We start from the raw sequence: 22,392 nt of genomic DNA, 5'->3' as shown, positions 1-22,392 counted from the left end.
ACCTCACAGCCCCGGGGAGGCCCAGAATTTCTACATGATGGGGCTTTCGGGGCAGTCATGTGGAGAGAAGGGGGAACTAGGGGACTTCTCTTAAGCTGCTTCTCTTTGCATAGCAAGTAGCCTGCTTTTTACTTGGATTGTTTCTTTCAGATTCACACAATGGGAAAGGTTTTACAGAAGCTGTTATTCCTTTGACCTGCCTGGGAAATGTAAATTATTTATATCAAAGGGTATTAGTTTTAATGTCAACGTTAGCACCTGGGGTGGGGTGATGGAGACTAGGGGGGTCAGGGACCTCACCACCATCCACCCCTTGGACCTCTAAGGGAAAGTAGGCACCATCATATGCTGGTCCCATCCTGGTACCTGTGCCGCGGAATCAAGAGGACCAGAGAGGGGGTGTTAAGTCTGTCTCGAAGAGGAGGTAATGTGAGGGCTTCACAGAAAATCCAGCCTTTCTGCTGGACCTGGAATTTTGTCATTTGGAGGGAAGGGGGCTTTCCAGGCAAAAAGATTACATCTGTATGCGGAGCAGAAAAAAAGCATGCGGTCTGAGTGGGGAGGCCACAACAGGGCCTCGCTTGCCCCTGGACACCCCTGCCTCATGGAGACTGGGCAGACCATTTTGAATGGTTCTTCCCCCCAAACCCCAGCCGCGCCCCGCCCCCCCCTCAGGCTCAGAAGCCCACAGGCCCTGGAGCCATTGACCCAGCATTCCTGAAGCCCTCTTCCTTGGGTACTCACATACCAGGCTGTACCTTGATAGGCCTCCCAGCTGGTGTTTGATTTTCCACTTTGGCCACAGCTGCATGAGTCTCTGTGTTATTCTGTTTATTTTCAGTGTTTAAACTCATCTGTGCATAAGTCTTCTGTGTGATTAAATGTATCAAAGAGTGAAATGCCTGGCCAGGTCTAACAACATGATCGGGCCGTGGTAGGGATTAGAAAGTCCTGGTAGTATTTAATCACCACTGACTGTAAGAGGGCCCATTGGGTTCCGAGGAGAACAGCCAGGAGTCCTAAGTACGCTCTGCCCCTAGGCACAGAAACTAGCGGTTAGGTTAAGTCGTTCAAGCCACAAACATTAATTGAGCACCTAGTCGGTGCCAGGCCCCAGGATAGGTGCTAGAGACCCAGAAATGAGTGCGAAGTGGACCGTATGGATGGAAAAGCAAACCAGCCTGTGCAGTCAATGGTCACATGTCAAATGCAAAGTGAGGCCCGGAGTGTGAGATCCTCTCTGTTTTAAGGGTCCTGGAGGAAATCAGGTCTCCCAGGGCTGCCTGGACCAGCCTTTTGAGCTCTCGGGGATTCTTGTAAAAGTCAGAGGTCTGCATGGAGCCAGCCCATGGTGGGTGGGTGGGAAGTCAGTGCAGGACCCTACCCACACAGAGCATTTGGAGAGTGGAGGCTGACTTCCAGTGTCCCTCGGAGCCCAGGGGAAGATGCTGCACAGGGCCTGGGAGGGCCTCTCAGAGGCTTCTTTGAAAAAGCGGCCCAACGGCTGGGCAAAGCAGGGGAAGCATGCATCCCCAACCAGGCTCAGGAACCAGGCCAGTGAGGCGGGCTGAGTTCCTTGGCAAAAGACCCTGGAGCTGCCCTGGTTTGTCTTGGCTGCTTCTGCCCCTTTCCCTGCCTCCACACCTCCTTCTGCCCAGGAATAGGGGGCTCTGATCCCTGATTCTGCAAACCTACACCATGGCAAGGGGAGGGGGTTCAGGGGCCGCCACAGCCCACAAGACCCATCTGGCCCCCGGCTTTGCGGCTCCAGGTGTCCCTGGAAAGCAAGAAGGCACCCAAGCCCAGACGCTGAGACTGCAGATTCAGCTGCCGCCGCCCGATAGCCTCCAGCCTGGCTGGATTAACCAGCCCGTAGGGAGCTGGCTGCCCCCACACGCCAGCACCCTGACCTCACTGGGCAGAGATAAGCCACTCCCTGGCTCCCACAGCGCCTGGGCATGCCCTCGTGCAAGCGCTCTTCTCCTCACCGCAGGCTGTAGCTGGCCTTTCCCCAAAGAGCCCCGAGAGGATAGACCATCTTCTGGCTACCTGCCAGAATACCTACTGGGTACATAGTAGGTATTCAGGGAATATCAAATGAGGAAATTTTCCAGGATTGGTAGGACCAGCTATTGCATAACACTGCACAGAGTGTGCACTGCACAACTCCAGAGGTTACTATTCACGTGGATTACAATGTGGATGGTGCCCCCTGGGGTTGTGCGGCATGAGGACCCTAAGGGCTTGAGCATCTTCCCAGCTTCAAGCCGCTGGCCTTGGTGCTGACCGTGGGGACTTCACCCTTCCCGCCCCTTTTTTTTTTTTTTTTTTTTAAAGATTTTATTTATTTATTTGAGACAGAGAGAATGAGAGAGAGAGAGAGAGCACATGAGAGGGGGGAGGGTCAGAGGGAGAAGCAGACTCCCCGCCGAGCAGGGAGCCCGATGTGGGACTCGATCCTGGGACTCCAGGATCATGACCTGAGCCAAAGGCAGTCGCTTAACCAACTGAGCCACCCAGGCGCCCACCCTTCCCGCTCCTAACCAGCACTGACCATCCTGCCTCCGTGCTGGCAGTGGGTGGTAATGAACTGGTCCAGTGAACACTTCTTCCTGGTCTCGCTGTCAGCTTGTGGTAGTGGAAGAGCCCCGGATGCCGAGTCAGGCCATCTGAATTCTTGGCCATCCAGGAAACTCAGTCCTCCTGGAAGATGTCCCCAGTCAGGGTGTTGGGGACTCCCGGGCCCCCAGAATCTGTGTGGGGACAGCCCAGTGCTGCCCCCCTCTTTTCCCTCAGGCTGCAATGGACCTGGTGACCCACATGTGGGAGGGGAGGGGCCATGGGAGCACCTCATGGAGAGTTTGCCTCACTGGCTCAGGGAGCAATGTTGCCATGGCCCTGACCCCCTTCTCCCCGGAAGGACCCAGCTCTGGGCAGCCAAGGGGTATGCAGGGATGGGGCACGTGCACCTGACCCCAGGGCTGAGAGGAGCATGGGGAGAGAGCACTGATACTAGGGGTCCCGGAGGGCAGGGAGGACTTACAGAGCAGGCAGGCAGAGAGCTGGGTCTGACTGTAAAAACCCAGGAAAAAAGTCGAATCTGGACTGGTTCACCCCTCACACAGCACCTTTTGCGAGCATCTCCTGCGGTGGTTTTCAAAGTGTGGTCCAGGGAGCAGCAACAGCAGAAATTGTGGGGAGGGAGCCCAACAATGTGTTTTAACAAGCCCCCCAGATGACCCCGGTGAGGCTCAGGTTTGACCAGATACATGTCTGGCGCTGGGCTAAGTGCCGGCTAACAGAAGTGAGTTTGACTCAGTTCCCATGCCTCAGGAGCTTAGAGTCCGGGGAGGAGACAGACGGGACAGACAGCAATGCTGCTGGTGGGGAAGGGGCTGCTCCCGGGGCTGTGGAGGCAGATCGGCAGCTGGTGCGGGTTTGATCCAGGAGCTGGGGGTCCTGGTGAGGAAGGGTGGCCTGGGGACACCCGTGGCATGAGGACCGTCCCTTGTAGGGAGCTGGATGTTGGGACTAGCAGTCCTCAGAGAGCTCAGGGGGCCCACTGCCCAGTCCCAGACCACCCTGGTGCCCCACTCCTGACCAGCAGCCTCTCCCTGTTCTGCCGCCCCCTCTTCTTTCCACTCCCCGAACCCCAAAGAGCCGCAGGTCCCTCCCTGCAATTGCCTTGGTAGGAAATGTGTGCATCCCTCCAGGCCACTATCTCCGAGCACATTTTTAAGAAAATTTCAGAGTAAATTTTTCCATTCAGCAGAGAACGCCATGTATTGATTTAGGTGCATCTATTTCTCCTTTACACAGACAAAAGGTCTTTAAAAATCCTAGACAGAGAGGAACAAAATGAAAAGGGAGTGAATTTAACAGGCACAGATCGTGGCACTTTGCTGATCCCGTATAATCCTTACTATGTCTCCTTTAAGTAGGTAACGTTACTCTGTAGAAGGAAACCGAGGCTCAGAGAGGTAAAGTGACTTGCCGAGGCCACCCCGCTAATAAGTGGTAGGGCTGAAATCGAACCCCAGCCGCCTCCAAGCCTGTGTTCTCGCTGGCCTGCCTTGCAGTTTACCACGGCGATTGAACCTGAGTAAGTCTGGAATATCCAGATGTTTCCTGAGCCCACGTTCTGATGGCTGCACTCAGAGGAGCTAGGCTAGCCTAGCCGGACAAGCTCCCAGTGACCATGATGGCTCCCTGGGGCTGATCCTCTGCCTCATTAAGGAGGGGATGCGTTTGGTGGGGAACGGGGAACGAATCCGACCTAATGCTAGCAGATTGGCGGCTACGTGCTAGTTTCCAGCTGCGTGTCCTGATATAAACCCTCTGCCATTTGCCGAGTAGCAGATGATGCTTCCTTACCCCCTCTCATTGGAACGCATCTGCCTTGTTCATTGACCCATCCCGGGAGCTGGATGGGTGGGCCTCAGACCTCAGCAACCTTCCTTGCGTGCCGTGCACTGTGGTCCTCAGTGGCTGGCTGCTTGCATGGGATGGAGCGCAGGGCAGGAGCTTCGTGAGCAAAAGCTGCAGGTCCACTCAGAAACCAGAAGACTAGCCCATGGTACCATCTCCCCTACAACAGTTATTAATAGTGTTGACTACACACTCACTTTTCTAGAGGTCGTGGGGCTTAGAAACTCAGATATATGGGAAACAACCAGGGAATAAATTAGAGCCGCCAGCACCGATGTCACGGAATCCATGCTCTAAGGTCATGAGGAGGCCTTGGACTCTCACCCAGAGCAAGTTTTCTCTTCGTTCACACACATTAGTAACACACATCAGACTGTGCTATCTCAATTTCCTTTTTTTTTTTTTTAAGATTTTATTTATTTATTTGTCAGAGAGAGAAGGAGAGAGAGAGAGTGCTTGTGCACAAGCAGGGGCAGGGGCAGAGGGAGAAGCAGGCTCCCCATGGAGCAGGGAGCCCGATGCAAGGCTCAATCCCAGGACCCTGGGATCATGACCTGAGCCGAAGGCAGACACTTAACCGACTGAGCCACCCAGGCGCCCAGCCACAGTCCATTTTAGAATCGTGCCATCACCTCCGAAAAGAAACCCTGAGCCAATGAACACTTTCCACTCCCCCCCACCCCAGCCCCCTTCAGGGCAAGCGCTAATCTACTTTCTATCTCTGTAGACTTGCCTCTTGTAGGCATTTCATATAAATGGAGTCATACAGCATGTGGCCTTTTGTGACTGGCTTCCTTCATTTAGCATAGTGGTTCCAAGACTCAGGGTGTTGTGGCCCCGTAGCCGTGCTTCCTTGCTCTTTGTTGCTGAATGATGCTCTGTTGTGTGGCTAGAGTACGTTTGGTTTCTCCGTTCTCCAGCCGGTGGACATTGGGTTGTCTATACGTTTGGGGTGTTACGAATAATGCTACCAGGAATGTTGGTGTACACATTTTTGTGTGGACAGTGTGCTTTCAGTTCTCCTGGGTGTTTAACTAGGAGTGGAATCACTGCGTCATATAGCAACTCTCTGTCCCACCTTGTGAGGAACTTCCAGACTCTTCCACAGTGGGTACACATTTTATTTTGTTGTTATGCCAACACTGGATGTGGGTTCCAATGTGTCTACATCCTCACCAACACTTACTATGTCTGCCTTTGTTGATTAAGCCGTCCAAGTGAGTGTGAAGTGGCATGTCATGGTTTTAATTTGTGTTTCCCTGGGGACTCATGACGTTGAGCATCTTTGTGTGTTCTTCGTGACAATTTGTGTATCTTCTTGGGAGAAACTTCGATTCAAATCCTTTCCCCATGTTTATATAAGTTATATGTCTTTTTAGTACTGAGTTGTAAGAGTTCTTCATATATTTGAGAGCAAGCCCCTTATTAGATAAATGATTTGCAAAATTCTTCTCCCATTCTGTGGGCTGACTTTGTGCTTTCTCAGTGGTATGTGGCCTGTATTTCTTGTCCGCAGCAGGACCTGGGAAGGCTTTAAGGGGCAAGCAGGCAGAGAGAGAGCTGTGATCAATGTCCTGACAATGAGGGAGGATTTAAACCTGTAAACTTATAAAACGGTTTTATAAAAACAAGGACAAGATCCAAGGACATCCCCTCTTGCAGTTCAGGGTGATGCCAGGGTTCTCAGTGAGGATCTGACTGCTTCTCTTGAAATATGCACTACATTTTGGAAGGATTTTTGGTCCCCAAGGATAAGCAGAGTAAGTTTTGAAGCTGTGAGATCCAGGATGTTTGCCTTCGTTCAGAAATATGCATGAAACTTCTCTGATGTGCCCAGCACAGGGCTGGATTGCAGAGTTAACAGCCATGCAACCGAACGTGGCAGTCTCTGCCTTGCCAAGGTTGACAGGAGGGTAAAGCAGCTCAGTGAGCACAGGAGCCACCAGGCGAGGACTCTCAGAGAAGTCCCCAGCCACCGAGCAATGCCCTGGGTGCGGGTGGCCCCCAACTGCCCCAGGAGGGAAGCTGGGCAGATACTGGTCCCTTTGGGCTCAGGTCTCCAGGATGGGTATGGACCTCCCAGGGATTGTAAAGGATCATTCCCTGGGGCCAAGAAGAACACTTAGAGCTTCTATAAAGCTTAGCCTTATCCTTTTACATTTATCTACATTGACATTTATGTTAACATAATGGTTTATCCTGTGTATAATATTATACACCACAAATTAGGACATTTTAAATATATTTAACTTATAAGTAAAAATAGCGGTAATAGGAATGTGTCTCCCCCCTCCCCAATTTAATTTTACTGACCAGATAAAACCTAAACAAAGTCACCTCTTGAGGATAAGAGCTGTGCCATAGTCCTCTCTCAGTCCCTGGGGCCAACCGGGGCCAGAAATGTTAGCGCAAGTCAACCTCTGCGTGGGAGGGGTGGAAGGCACCCCAGCTGACCCACAAGCCACCCCTCCTCCATCCAGCCGCAAGGTGCCACAGCCAGCCACCCCACCCCCGCCACCACATGTGACCCACCCTGACCCCTCCATGGACGGGGACTGCCCTGGCCACGTGAGTCTGAAGGGTTGTCGCTGCCCTCGCAGAAGAAGCTGTCAGGCTGTCCGTGGCGTGACTGGCCACCATTAGTGGCTGCCTGAGAGCAGGCGGGAGCGCGGCGGGAGCGGGCAGGCCGGCCAGCGGGCCCCACATGGCTCCCAGCCACAAACACAGCCCATGTCATGACCTTGCCGGGAAGTGGGAGGGACCAGGCAAGCCTGGGCAAACACCCAGAGAGGACTGGGGCCCATGGTGTGTGCCAGTTCCTGCTCAAAGGAGCCTCAAAGCCGTTTTGTCCTCAGCTTGGGGGGGGACGGGGGTGGGCAGGTGGGCAGGTCGCAGCGGGCAAGCCCCAGCCTGCCACCCCCACTCCGGCTGTAATTTGATCCCCTCCCTCCTCCTTCCGCCAGCTCTGTAAATAGAACCACCAGGGAGCCAGGGCCCAGCCAGGATCAGTCACTCTCTAATCTTAGGGCCACGTGGACAGGCGACAGGCGCTCCTCTGCCCATCCCCCCCAACCCCCCCCCCCGCCCCCGCCCGCCCCAGGCCTCTGGGACTTGTACTACCTGCTCTCCCTTCTCTGGCCTTCACGCCGGCAGCAGACCCTGTGCTGGGCACTGGGAGGGCAGAATTTGGGGAGGCAACCGCGGCCCGTGAAGCCCCTCAGCGAACGGTACATACACACGTACACGTACACGCACGTATACACGCAAGCGCACGCATCCGTCAGAAAACTCGGCTCTGAGCTCTTGCACCCATTAACTCATTTCATCCTCAGAGCAACCCTTGGAGGAAAGTACAAGTAGTGCCCCCATTTTAAAGGAGGGGGACTGAGGCACAAAGGGATCCCCCCTAGTGACGCAGCGCCCTGATTTGACCCCAGCGCCACAGCCGGCCTGCCGATGGCTCTGTCCCTGCATCAGAACTTGTAGAGGTGGGAGCTGCCCCTGGGGTGGGAGGCCTCACAAGGCAGCATTACAACCAGGCATTTTCCTGTCCTGAGGACCCAGTCTTGGTGGCAGGAAGCACTTAGGGATGTTTTGTGTTTAGTTTCCATGCGGCCTACGACTGAAAGCAGGCCCCTAAGTGTGGGACCATTAATACACTGGGAGGGGCTCGCAGGTGATTCGGTGCAGCGGCTCGGTCAGAGAAGCCACCCAGAGAGGCTCAGCGACACTCCGATGTCCCACCGCCAGGTCACCAGCCCCAGGTTCCCCCAGCCCCTGCCCGAGGCTTCCCTATTCTGCAGCTCCCTCCACCCTGGCCCCCCGAAGGAAGCAATACCGAGTCAGGTTCTGAGCAAAGAACCTCGGGAGCCAGCCCCACATAAGTCCTCCCCACCTCCACCTTGGGATGCTCAGTCTGGGGTTCAACGTGGACAAGATTCAAAGTCTGGGTGTCACCAACTTTGGTTCAGTTTGCTGTGAGGTTGTAAACCACGGGGGATTCTTCAAGAGCCAGCCGATGCCACACGTGCCATGAAGCTGGCTTCCCCTTGGGAAGTGGTGTCCATCCCCTGTCGCTCTGTGTCTAGTCATGACTGGATGCGTCTTATCGAACGCGTCCCCCACCACACATGCGCACACACACAATTGTAAACCATCCGAGAGTGGGGGCCACATCTTCCTCATCTTTATTCTCTTCAGACTGTTCAGCACATGGTAGTTACTCCAGCGTTGGGAGGAGAGAGCAGAGGAGACGCTTCTGGCCGGTAGGGACCGACTTGGGACCCTCTGAATTGCTAGCAGACGTGGAGAAGATGATCTGGGGGCTTCAGGGTCGTCACTCCCGCTCCCCATAAAGGCAAGCCTCACCCCAGGGCTGGTGTCTTCAGGCGGCTGATGCAGGGACAGGGGAAGGCCCCAGTGCATCTGTCTCAGCCTTGACTGACCACAGGGAATGCTGGAGGCCCCGTGGAGGGGTTTATATTCACCTCGGCCCAAATCCCCCACACGGGCCTGGGAGCCCGAGTCCACCGGCAGAACCCCTGTCATTGACTCTCCCCACTCTCCCAGGGCTAAAGAGGGGTTGGCAGGGGCTTCTGCATCCTTCCTTTGCCTTGTCCCTGCTACTGGTACAGTGCTGGCTCCAGGATCTTACAATTACCGACCGACACCCACCGAGTGCTGAGCCAGGATCAGTCACTCTCTAATCTTAGGGCTTTTAGGTTTTAGGTGCTTTATTTATATTGACTTATTTATTGCCACAACCTTGCCTTAAGGAAGGTGCTGTGATTGTCTCCCTTGGATCGCTGGGGAGACCGAGGCACTGACAGGCCCACAGTCACAGCTAGTGAGTGGCAGAGTCAGAATTAGAACCCAGGCAGAGTTGGGTGCCGAGGTTGGCCTTCCATGGTGACACACGACTCCCAAGTCTGCACTCGAGGGATCATCAGGAGCCCCGCTTGCAGCTGCAAAGGCTAGCTCATCACCGTTCAGAAAAAATATCCTTGTCCCCAGAACCAGACAGAAAACGCTCTCCCATTTTGCAGGGAGGGACTGTCCCCATCAGAGCGTACAGTGGAGTCCCACGGGAGCAGGGTGGGGGTCCTGGCCACAACGCATGTCCCCTGACTCTTGGAATGGACAGTCAGCGCATTCCCTTCGACCCTGACCCCCTCTTCTCAGCCACAGGGCTCCAGCTCTGCCACTCGCTGGGGCATCTCTGGACAGGTCCTCTGTCTGGGCAATAAGACTCTTGGTGAAGCTCACTGCAAAGGCTAGTAGACCTGCGTCCTGTTCTCCTTTCCCCATTATCTTCTTTGCTGCCTGGAGCAAGTTCCTTAACCTCTCTGAGCTGCTGCACTCAGAGTGGCAATGCTTCTTACCCCTTCTCTGCCGAGGACTCCCATGGACCCATAGGCTGGTGAGGCCTCTGACTTCTGTCAGAATAATGCTCTTACCCTGTTGGTGGGAATGCAGACTGGTACAGCCACTCTGGAAAACAGTATGGAGGTTCCTCAAAAAGGTAAAAATAGAGGGGCGCCTGGGTGGCTCAGTCGTTAAGCGTCTGCCTTCGGCTCAGGCCATGATGCCAGGGTCCTGGGATGGAGCCCCGCATCGGGCTCTCTGCTCCATGGGGAGCCTGCTTCTCCCTCTCCCACTCCCCCTGCTTGTGTTCCCTCTCTCGTTGTCTCTCTCTCTGTCAAATAAATAAAATCTTAAAAAAAAAAAAAAAGGTAAAAATAGAGCTACCCTATGATCCAACAATTGCACTACTAGGTATTTATCCAAAGGATACAAACAGTGATCCGAAGGGGTACGTGCACCCCGATGTTTATAGCAACGATATTCACAATAGCCAAACTATGGAAAGAGCCCAGATGTCCAGCCACAGATGAATGGATAAAGAAGATGTGATAGTGATATATATATATACAATGGAATAGTACTCAGCCATCAAAAAAGAATGAAATCTTGCTATTTGCAAGGAGGTGGATGGAGCTAGAGGGTATTATGTTAAGTGAAATTAGTCAGAGAAAGACAAATACCATATGATTTCACTCATATATGGAATTTAAGAAACAACAGATGAACATAGGAGAAGGGAAGGAAAAATAAGATGAAAACAGAGAGGGAGGCAAACCATAACAGACTCTTAACTCTAGGAAACAAACTGAGGGTTGCTGGAGGGGAGTGGGGTGGGGGGATGGGGTAACTGGGTGATGGGCATTAAGGAGGGCATGTGATGCAAAGAGCTTTGGGTGTTATATGCAACTGATGAATCACTAAATTCTACCCCTGAAACTAATAATAATAATGACAGTAATAATAATAAACACTTCTAATATCAAGAAAGAAGATGTTAGTTGGAAAAAAGAAGAAGAATGCTCCTACATGCACAAAATGACATAGGGTTACAAAGGAGACCAATTATGGTGAAACATAGTTCCCAAAATATGTTTTGAATGTGTCATAGTAATAGGCATGGTTCTTTTGAATACATTAAATAACATCTAGTGGCTGGTCTAATATTTACTATAGTTTTATTTTTTTAAATTTTCCCTCACCCTTACTGAGGTATGATTAACAAAACTATATATATTTAAGGTGTACAATGTGATGTTTTGATACACAAGTGAGATCATGCATTATTTGTTGTTCTGTGTTGGCTTATTTCACATAACATAATGTCCTCCAGGTTCATCCATGTTGACACAAATGTCAGGATTTCCTTCTTTTTTGGAGGTTGAATAATATTCCATTGTCTGTATATACCACATTTCCTTTGTCCATTCATCACCAGTGGACTCTCCCATTGTTTCCATATCTTGTCTACTGTGAGTGATGATGTAGTGAACATGGGGTACATATATATCTCTTTGAGATAGTGATTCTTTTTTTTTTCTTAAAGACTTTATTTGTCAGAGAGAGAAAGAAAGAGAGAGAGAGAGCACAACCAGGAGGAGTGGCAGGCAGAGGGAGAAGCAGGCTCCCCATTGAGCAAGGATCCTGATGCGGGACTCGATCCCAGGACCCTAGGATCATGACCTGAACCAAAGGCAGATGCCTAACCAACTGAGCCACTCAGGTGTCCCTGAGATAGTGATTCTATTTTCTTTGAATACATACTCAGAAGATGGATTGCTGGATCATGTCATATTTCTATTTCTAGTATTCTGAGGAGCCTCCATGCTGTTTTCTATAATAGCTGCACCAATTTATATTCCCACCAACAGTGCACAATGGTTCTCTTTTCTCCACATCCTCTCCAACACTTACTATCTTTTGACTTTTTGGTCTTTTTGATAATAGTCATCCTAACAGGTTTGAGGAGATATATCATTGTGGTTTAGATTTACATTTCTCTAATGACTAGTGATGTTAAATATCTTTTCATATACTTATTGGCCATTTGTATGTTGTCTTTGGAAAAATATCTACTCAGGTCCTTTGCCCATTTTTTAATGGAATTATTTATTTGGGGGGGTTGTCTTGTTTTATTTACTATTGAGTTGTATAGGTTCCTTACATATTTTGGAAATCAATCCTTTTTTAGATAGATGGTTTGCTAATATTTTGTCCTATTCCATAGGTGGCCTTTTCATTTTGTTTATTGTTTCATTTGCTGTGCCAAAGCTTTTTAGTTTGATGTAGTCCCACTTATTTGTCTTTACTTTGTTGCCTGTGCTTTTGGTGTCAAATCAAAAAACAAACAAAAAAATCATTGCCTAGACCCATGACAAGGAGCTTTTTCCCATGTTTTCTTCTGGGAGTTCTACAGTTTCAGGTTTTACATCCCTTTTGAGTAAGTCCTTAATCAATTTTGGGTTGGTTTTTGTGTATGGTGTAAGGTAAAGGTCCAATTTCATTCTTTTGCATGAGTACATCCAGTTTTCTCAGCACCATTTATTGAAGAGACTGTCCTTTCGCCGTTGAGTATTCTTGGCACCTCTGTTGAAGATTAGTTGCCTTTATATGCATGGGTTTCTTTCTGGACTCTATTTCATTCCATTGATTTATGTGTCTGTTTTTATGCCAGTACTATGCTGTTTTGATTATTATAACTCTAATATAATTTGAAATCAGGAAGTGATGCCTCCGGTTTTGTTCTTCTTGCTCAAGATTGCTTTAGCTATTTGGGGTCTTCTGCAGTTTCATACAAATCTTAGGAATGTTCTCTCTATATCTGTGAAAAATGCCATCGGAATTTTGATAGAGATTGCCTTAAATCTATAGATCACTTTGGGTTCTATGGACATTTTAACAACATTAATTCTTTCAATCCATGAACATGGGATACGTTTCTATTTATTTGTGTCTTGAATTTCTTTCATCAGTGTTTCATAGTTCTTAGTATACAGATATTTCACCTTTTTGGTTAAATTTATTTTTAAGTATTTTATTCTTTTCGATGGTATTGTAAATGGGATTATCTTCTTAATTTCTTTTTTGGATAGTTCATTGTTAGTACTTAGAAACACAATTGATTTTTCTATGTTGATTTTGTATCCTGCAACTTTACTGAATTAGTTTCTTAGTTTTAACAGGGTTTTTTGGTGGGGTTTTTAGAGTTTTCTATATGTAAGATCATGTCATCTGCAAACAGAGACAAATTTTACTTCTTCCTTTCCAATGTAGATGCCTTTTCTTTTTTCTCTTGCCTAACAGCTCTGGCTAAGACTTCTTGTACTATGTTGAATAGAAGTGGCAAGAAGGGCATCCTCGTCTTGTTCCTGATCTAAAAGGAAAAGCTTTCAGCTTCTTACCATTGAGTATGATGTTAGGTGTGGGCTTGCCATATATGATCTTTATTATGTGGAGGTGTACTCCTTCAATACCAGTATTGAGTTTTTATCATGAAAGGATGTTTAATTTTGCCAAATGCTTTTTTTTCCATGTGTTGATATGATCACATGATTTTTATCCCTCATTCTGTTGATGTGCATCACATTTATTTACTGGTTTGCATATGTTGAACCATCTTTATGTCCCAGGGATGAATCCCACTTGATCATGCTATAGGATCCTTTTAATGTGCTGTTGAATTTAGTTTCCTAGTAGTTTGTCGAAGATTTTTTCATCTGTGTTCATCAAGGGTATTGGCTTATAATTTTCTTTTCTTGTAGTGTCCTTATCTGGCTTTGGTATCAGGGTAACACTAACCTTATAAAATGAGGCTGAAAGTGATCCTTCCTCTTTGCTTTTTTGGAACAGTTGGAGAAGGGCTAGCATTAAATCTTCTTGAAATGCTTGGTGGAAGATTTCTTATTACTGATTCAGTCACCTTACTCATTATTGGCTTGTTCAGATTTTCTATTTCTTCATGATTCAGTCTTGGTAGATTATAGGTTTTTAGGAATTTATCCATTTCCTCTGGGTTGTCCAGTTTGTTGCCATATAATTGTTCATAATAATCTCTTATGACCTTTGGTATTTCTGTTGTATCAGTTGTAATGTACCTTTCATTTTTTATTTGGAGTCTATTTTTTCTTAGTCTAGCTAAAGTTTTGTCAATTTTGTTTATCTTTTCAAAAAACCAGGTTTTAGTTTCATTGATCTTTTCTATTGTTTTTCTAGCCTCTATTTCATTATTTCTACTCTGATCTTTGTTATTTCCTTCCTTCTGCTAGAACTTTGGAATTGTTCTTTTTCTAGCTCCTTGAGGTGTAAAGGTAGGTTGTTTGAGATTTTTCCTTTTTTGTAAGGTACACATTAAGCTACAAACATCCCTCTTAGAGCTGCTTTTGCTGCATCCCATAAGTTTTGGTATGTTGAGTTTCCATTTTCATTTGTTTCAAGATTTTTTGGATTTCCCTTTTGATTTCTTCTTTGGCTCATCGGTTCTCCAAGAGTGTATTACTTTTTTGGGTGTTGAGTTTGATAAGTTCTTTATAGATTTTGGGTACTAACCCTCTATCAGATATGTCATTTGCAAATATCTTCTCCCGTTCCACGGTTGCCTTTTAGTTTTATTGATTGTTTCCTTTGCTGTGCAGAAGGTTTTATCTTGATGAAGTCCCAATAGTTCATTTTTGCTTTTGTTTCCCTTGCTTCTGGTGACATGTCTAATAAGTTGCTCTGGCTGAGATCAGAGATGTTGCTGCCTGTGTTCTCCTCTAGGATTTTGATGGATTCCTGTCTCACATTTAGGTCTTTCATCCATGTTGAGTTCATTTTTGTGTATGATGTAAGAGAGTGGTCCAGTTTCATTCTTCCGCATGTTGTTGTCCAGTTATCCCAATGCCATTTGGTGAAGAGACTGTCTTTTTTCCATTGGATATTCTTTCCTGCTTTGTCGAAGATTAGTTGACCGTAAAGTTGTGGGTCCATTTCTGGGTTTTCTATTCTGTTCCCATTGATCTATGTGTCTGTTTTAGGAGCCAGAGTGTATTATGCTAAGCAAAATAAGTCAGTCAGTGAAAGACAAATACCATATGATTTCACTCATATGTGGAATTGAAGAAACAAAACAGATGAACACACGGGGGGAGGGCAGAAATGGAGAGAGGGAAACAAACCGTAAGAGACTCTTAAAGATAGAGAACAAACTGAAGGGTGATGGAGGGAGGTGGGTGGGGGATAGGCTAGATGGGTGATGGGCATTAAGGAAGTCACTTATTATGATGAGCACTGGGTGCATGTAAGTGATGAATCACTGAATTCTACTCCTGACACCAGTATTGCACTGTATGATGACTCACTAGAACTTAAATAAAATTTTGAAAAGAAAAAAAAAGAATGTATTACTTAATTTCCACATATTTGTGAATTTTTCCGTTTTCTAGTAATATACCATTGTGGTCAGAAAAGATACCCCCTATGATTTCAGTCTTCTTAAATTTGTAGGACTTCTTTTATGACTTAATGTGTGATCTGTCCTGGACAATGTTCTGTGGATGCATGAGGAGAACATGTATTCTGCTGCTGTTGGATGGGATGTTCTGTATATGTCTGTTAGGTTTGTTTGGTCTCAAGTATAGTTCAAGTCCAACGTTTCTGTGCTGATTTTCTGTCTGGATGATCCATCCATTGTCGAGAGCGGGGTAGTGAAGTCCCCTATTATTATTGTGTTGCCATCTATTTCTCTCTTCACATCTGTTAATATTTGCTTTATAAATTTATTATATATTTATCCTGTCTGCCATAATTTTAAGTGAGTGATAAGTTTAAATAGTATTTGAAGAACTCTTTCACAATTAAACTTGGGATATGGTCAGCACTGACTACCAGTACTATTGTGGTCTGCTGCTCACGTTCATGCTCAAAGGAAATGGCAAATTTCAGTTTGAAGCTGGTGCCAAGGCCAGCAGAATTTTTCCCACCCAAGTTTACTATGAATTCCTGGCCCAAGCCCAGATTTTCCACCATGGCCACTCATATGTCAGGCTCAGTAAAGGAGATCCCAGGGCACCCACGCAATCTCAGGGTCCCACTCACTGTCACGTTCCACTCCAGTCCTACCCTCAGAGAGCAGATGTCAGTGTTCATTTGTTCACTCAGCAGACATTGAACACCAGCTCTGTACCAGGCCCTGGGACAAATGGTGAGACCCAAAGTCAAATAAGATGAGGTCCCTCCTTCAAGCTGCTCATCATCTACTCAAGGAAGAGCACAGAGGTCCCTTCCCAAAATGCAAAATGTACACAAGCACAGGGACATGTCACCCTTCCTGGTAATCAGATAACACCCAGCAGTGGTGAGGTCGGGGTCACTCCTAGACAGTAACACTATCCCTCCATCTCTCACATACTCCTTTGAAAAGAAGTATGGCACCGCATAGCACTCATCATGGAAGTTGGTGTTTTGTTTTTTTTTAAGCATTCTTTTTTTTTTTTTAAGATTTTATTTATTTATTTGAAAGAGAGCAATCACGAGCAGAGGGGAGGGATAGAGGGAGAAGCAGACTCCCTGCTGAGCAGGGAGCCCTACGCAAGGCTCAATCCCAGGACCTTGGGATCATGACCCGAGCCAAAGGCAGATGCTTAACCGACTGAGCCACCCAGGTGCCCTCATCATAGAAGTTCTATATACTTCTTTCTCAGCACTCTTGCAAATTTGCACATTTATGCCAAGGAAATAATTCAGGACAGAGGGTGGAAGGCAGAGGTCCTTCCCCATCTTCCTGACTTTGTACTGTCCTTGGGAAGGCGCTAGGTCTCGCTCAGCCCATCCCCCTATGCTGGCACCTGCTAACACCCATGGAGCTCTGTTGGGTGAATGTTTGACCACCATGTGGTTACAGTGGACAAGAAGGAGGAAGGTGGTATGAAGGACAGTCTGGGAGCTCTCCACTGATCAAGTTCCTGCTTTCCTTCCAGCCACCCAAATGTCAGGAGAGATGGACAAGCCACTGATCAGCCGCCGCCTGGTGGACAGTGATGGGAGCCTTGCCGAGACCCCCAGTGAAGGCCCCAAAGTGGGCATCCTGGGCAGCGGGGACTTTGCCCGCTCCCTGGTCACACGCCTGGTGGGCTCTGGCTTTAGCGTGGTGGTGGGGAGCCGCAACCCCAAACGCACGGCCGGGCTGTTCCCCTCAGCGGCACAAGTGACTTTCCAGGCGGAGGCAGTGGACTCCCCTGACGTCATCTTTGTGGCCATGTTCCGGGAGCACTACTCCTCACTGTGTGGCCTCAGCGACCAGCTGGCTGGCAAGATCCTCGTGGACGTGAGCAACCCCACAGAGCAGGAGCACCTCCGGCACCGGGAGTCCAATGCTGAGTACCTGGCTTCCCTCTTCCCCACCTGCACGGTGGTCAAGGCCTTCAATGTCATCTCCGCCTGGACCCTACAGTCCGGCCCGAGAGATGGGAACAGGCAGGTAGGTGCTGGGGGCATACCAGCCATCAAAACAATAAATATAAATGGCTAATTTTTGTTGCGGGTCCTCAGTGTGCCAGCCTCATCTCACATCACTGCAGAGTTCCATTTTACAGAGCAGGAAACTGAGGCTCAGAGACGTTAATGAACTTACTTATACCAGCTCCCACAGCTGGAGAGCTGGGATGTGAACCCAGTTCATATGAATCTGAAATCCATGTTCTTTCTTCTGTGGTAACTCAATTTCCAAGGGGGCAAGGAGGAAGAGGCTTTCTTTTTACTATCTGGAGTCAAGAAGAGGAGAGACTCTGCTTTGAGAATGGACTTAGAAAGAGGAAAGCAACACATTTATGTGCCAGGTCCCAAGGAAACAGGCAGGTCCCAAACTTCAGTGCTTGGATTCCAAGAACTTCCAAGAACTAAGTTGGTTTCCTAGAATAGTCAATAGTGGGTTTTTTTCTGGGGGTGGAAAATGGCTCCAGGAAATGGCCAGAGCTGCATACAGTTCTTGGCAGGAGGGGCTCCTATGACGACAAGGTGGTTTTTAATGCCGAGGGGCCACCTGCATTTGCCTGGAGGAAGGATGTCAGGCTCTATATGTGTGAGAACTTCCACCAATTGTCCAGCCCAGATGCCTCACCTGCTCAGCTCCGTGCCAGGCTGTGGAAGAGCGCACAGCGGTCTTGCCTGGAAGGCCCTACGTGTGGCCTGCGCTGTAGGACTCCCATATGTGGACAGGCAAGGAATAGGGCGTGAAGGCTGGGTGGCAGGGCCTAGAAGGAAACAGAGCTAGCGGTTGGCTAGGGAAGACTTCAAGGTCAGCTTTGGCCTGGTCCCACTTCCTGGTGACAGGGAGCGGGGAGGACATCCCAGTTTGCAGGGACAACCTGCAAAGGTACAGAGGTGAGAAATGATGCTCCTGGACCTCAGTTTCCTCACCTGCAAAATGGGGCCGTACCAACCTGCAGGCTTGTGGTAAGGCTGAGGGACTGCGTGTGTAAAGCCTAGCGCATAGTAGGTGCTGAGCCAGCGTCGGTGGACCAGACTAACCATAGCAGTGTGAGCAAGGCCACAGTGTTCAGAGATCCGAGGACACTGCCTAGAGCTCGTGGTGGGAAGCCGTGGGCTATGAGGCTGGGGCTGGCTTGTGTGTTGGCTGAGGGGCATGGGGTCCTGAGGGACACCATCGAAGGGGACACCATCAAAGGGGACTGAGGGATGGAGCTGCATCCACAGCTGCATGTTCTGGGCCATATGCAAAGCCCAATTACTGAGCAACCCCCAGAGCAGGCCACCGTTCTCAAAGCACCTACTCCAGGGGCTCCTGGGGGCCCCCCAGGCGGCATGTTGCTTGTGGTTGCTGATGGCAATGAACTGGACAAAACGCTCACTGTCGGGTGAGCCCTGGGTCCTCCCTTTGCATCATGGGTGTGCTGAACCAGGGGCTGGGTGGCTATAGGGGGCCGGGGGAGTTGGGGGAAGACCCTGGTCTGGGAGTCAGAGCCACCGTCCACGCTGTGGCTCCCTGGCCTCAGCTTCTTTGGCCGCTTGGTGAGGAGTTTGGCCGAGACACCCTCTGGGGCCCTGCCCGCCCCTGTGGCCTGTGACCCCATCTGATCCGCCCTCCTTCCTCCCCACAGGTGCCCATCTGCAGTGACCACCCGGATGCCAAGCGGGCCGTCTCGGAGATGGTGCAGGCCATGGGCTTCATGCCCGTGGACATGGGGGCCCTGGTATCGGCCCGGGAGGTGGAGGCCATGCCCCTGCGCCTCCTCCCGGGCTGGAAGGTGCCCGCCCTCCTGGCCCTGGGGCTCTTCATCTTCTTCTACGTCTACAACTTCGTCCGGGACGTCCTGCAGCCCTACGTGCGGGACGGCAAGAGCAAGTTCTACAAGCTGCCGGTGTCCGTGGTCAACACGACGCTGCCGTGCGTGGCCTACGTGCTGCTGTCCCTGGTGTACCTGCCCGGCGTGCTGGCGGCCGCCCTGCAGCTGCGCCGCGGCACCAAGTACCGCCGCTTCCCCGACTGGCTGGACCACTGGCTGCAGCACCGCAAGCAGATAGGCCTGCTCAGCTTCTTCTGCGCCGCGCTGCACGCGCTCTACAGCTTCTGCCTGCCCCTGAGCCGCGTGAACCGCTACGAGGTGGTCAACCTCGCCATCAAACAGGTACGACCGGCGCGCGCAGCCCACCAGCCGCCCTCGGCCGCTTCTGGCCCCGCAGGGGCGCTGCGCCGGCCGCCGCCCAACGTGCTGAGGACCCGTGAGCCCGGCGGGGCAATGCCAGGGCTGGTGGACGCAGCCCAAGGCTGGGGGCGGGAGACGGACGCAAGACAGCTGCGAGTTTTCGAGGCTCTGCAGGAGGAGTGCTAAAGAGAAAAGCCAAGGGGAGTGTGGTGGAGCACAGTCTTGAAGCAGGTCAGGGGAGGCCTTGCGAGGCGGTGACGGGTGAGCAGAGGTGGAAGGAGGTGAGAGCGGCCAGTTCCAGCCAGCCCAGGGAGCGACAAGAACAGAAGCTCTCAGGTGGGAGCCTCCAGGAGCCCAGCAAGGGGTGGTGGGCCAGGCCTAAGTAGTTGAAGCCAGACCAGGGAAACCCTGAAGGCAGGGGAAGGGCTTTGGCCTTAGGCTCTGAGTGAAACAGGGAGCCGGTGAAGGGTTTTGAGGAGGGGAGATTCTCTGCCTGACGTTTTAGCTGGCTCACTCTCGCTGCTGCAGGGAGAACAGGAAGTAGGGGTCAAAGGCACATGCGGAGAGACCCATGGCTGGGGCGGTGGGGGTGGGGGGCTGCGCAGGAACCCAGATGAGAGGCCACAGGGGCCTGGAGTGAGGTGGGAACAGCAGAGGGCCGGAAAGCATTGAAGGCATATTTTGAAGCCCTAGTACACAGAATTTTGAAATAGGGGGTATGCGGGGTGGTCAAGGATGACTCCGGGTTTTTGGCCTGAGCATCTGGACGGAGGCAGTTGCCATCAGCTGAGGTGCGGAAGGCCACAGAAGCAAGCTGTTTTGGTGGGGTTTGGGGGGAGGCATTAATGATTCATTCGTTTAGGAAACCTGTGTGGTGCTCTTTTGCCACAGGATTCCTGGAGAATGGAGGGCCTTACGGGCCAGGCCAGGTAGCAACCAGTTAGGCCTGGTTTACAAAGCTCACGGGGCCTGATTCTGAGTCCCAGGCAACACTGCCCCACGTGCTAATCCTACCTCCAGTCCCCAGCCAGGCACATGGGGCCTTCCCGCTGCATGCAGGACACTAGTCACCCACTAGAGTTTGGCCCAGGTGCCAGTGAGACCCTCATTCCAGCCCAGGTGGCCCCCGCAGTTCCTGTTCTTGCTTGGGAGGCAGGGATCTCCCCAGCTGTGCCCACCATGCAGCCATCCCCTCAGAAGCCCGGCTGCCTCCCAGAGCGGGAAACTGAAGGCAAGCCTGGGCCGCTTCCAGAGAACCATGGGCCTCAGCCCCCATTCACTCTTGGGGTTCCTGCTCCCCTGCTGGTAGTTTCTCAAGTGCCCTCATCCTTTCCTACCCACGGACACCTGGCATCATTGTGTCTGTGGGCTTAGGCTTTCCTCAGAGAAAGGAAGAACCCCAGACTTCAGGCAGAGAAGCAAGACGCCCACTGGAAATGAGAAGAAGGGAAAAATAATAGGCACAAACCCTGAAAAAGAACGTGCTGCGTTCCAGGTGCCATCCTAAGTGCTTCACGTACTCCCTGGGAATTCATTTAACCCTCATTCCTCTAAGGCATGTGCTAGGCTACCCTGATTTTACAGATGAGCAAACGGAAGCACAGAGAGGGTAAGTCACTTGATCAAAGTCATGCAGCCAGTAAGTGGCTGAGCTGGGATTCAGATCCAGCCATTTGACTCCAGATCCATGCTCATATCCTTATTGCTTTCTATGGGGAAACTAAGTCCAAATTAACAGTTGAGTAAATGATCCCAGAACTCAGGTCATTCCCTCGTTCATTCCCTGAGCGCCGACTCTGCCAGACCCTGGGGCCCCAGAATGGAATAAGACCGTCTCGTCTCTTCCTGTAGCTGATGCTGGGGTGGGAGTGGGGGTGGCGCCGACTCCTGAAGGCCAGAGCCCTAAACTCTTGTCCTCCAGCATCACTGATTAGAACAAAGACCTTGACCTTCAGCAAGTCACAGCCCCTGTTTTGTCCTGAAGGCCCTAATACAGAGTGAGGCCTCTCCCACTGCTAATGTCTGTGATGCTCTTTGATGATATTTTCTAAAATGAGCCAGCCCGCTCAGCAGGAGGCTCTGTGTGGCTTCTCGGGGACTGGCACAATGTTTGCTGCCCAGGAGGTGGCAGATCTGGGTGGCAGGTGTTTCAGGCAGTGGGCAGTGAAGAAGGTAATGCCTCCTCCCCCCTAGAGCACAAGGCAGACCCCTGTGCCCTCCCTTCCCCCATCCACCCTCTGATTGCCATTCTCTAAATTCTCTACCCTGCCAATGCTCTGCTTGATATTGTTAACCCAGTTTTGCCACGATGCAAATACCAGAGCACAGAAGGGCGAGTGCGAGGTAATTTTCCCGGAGTTCCAAAGCCCCATAGGGCTGCAGCCCGCACATCCCCCCCCCCCCGCCCCGCCCCACCGATGGAGGTTGCCAGGCAACCATCCCTCCCACAGGACAGGATCACTTGGAGACAGTGAAGGCCTGTCATGCAAAGGGGCTTTCACTTGTCCTGTAGAGTTCTGGAGGGTAGAGCCAGGGCTGAAGCCAGGGCGGAAGTGAGTGTGTCGGGGAGGAGGAGGGGTTAGAAGGATGGGGAGGGGGGAGGCTAACACAGGGCAGGGCAGCCCAGCAGTGGTGAATCGCCTGAACCTGGAGGTGTTGGAGGAGAGGCTAGATAGTCTGTGGGTCACCCCCGCCCTCGGGCCCTGAGACTGGACCGCTGAGAAGCTGTTCTGCATTCAGCCCCTAACTTCAGGCTCCTGCCTGACGTGTGACTTTTCCAGCCTGCCCTCAGGCCATCCTCACCATCCTGGCTGCCCTGCTGGGCCTTAGGGGAAAGGGAGCAGGTTAGCCCGGGCACCGGAAACTCTCCACGGTTCCCTTCAATCCCCTGAGTCTGCAGATTTGGAAACAGCGGCATCTCAGCTACAGAGAGAGTCTCTGAGACCGTTTATTGACAGTAGTATCA

The 22,392-nt window shown here is 50.6% G+C and overlaps 1 protein-coding gene across 1 annotated transcript in view; it reads left to right on the top strand.

The window, feature by feature from the left end:
* The window catches only part of STEAP3 (STEAP3 metalloreductase), a 42,092-nt gene that overhangs the window by 8,127 nt on the left and 11,573 nt on the right, over positions 1-22,392 (top strand). Inside the window, exons 2-3 of the mRNA XM_078070678.1 lie at positions 16,743-17,242; positions 18,882-19,409. Of these exons, the coding sequence (XP_077926804.1) occupies positions 16,751-17,242; positions 18,882-19,409 (1,020 nt within the window). The 5' untranslated portion in view covers positions 16,743-16,750. The remainder of the gene's footprint in view (positions 1-16,742; positions 17,243-18,881; positions 19,410-22,392) is intronic.

This window comes from Halichoerus grypus, chromosome 4 (genome assembly GCF_964656455.1).
Source record: "Halichoerus grypus chromosome 4, mHalGry1.hap1.1, whole genome shotgun sequence".
NCBI lineage: Eukaryota > Metazoa > Chordata > Mammalia > Carnivora > Phocidae > Halichoerus > Halichoerus grypus.
The sequence above is the reverse complement of the archived record's forward strand: the minus strand, read 5'-3'. Positions and strand labels throughout refer to the sequence as shown.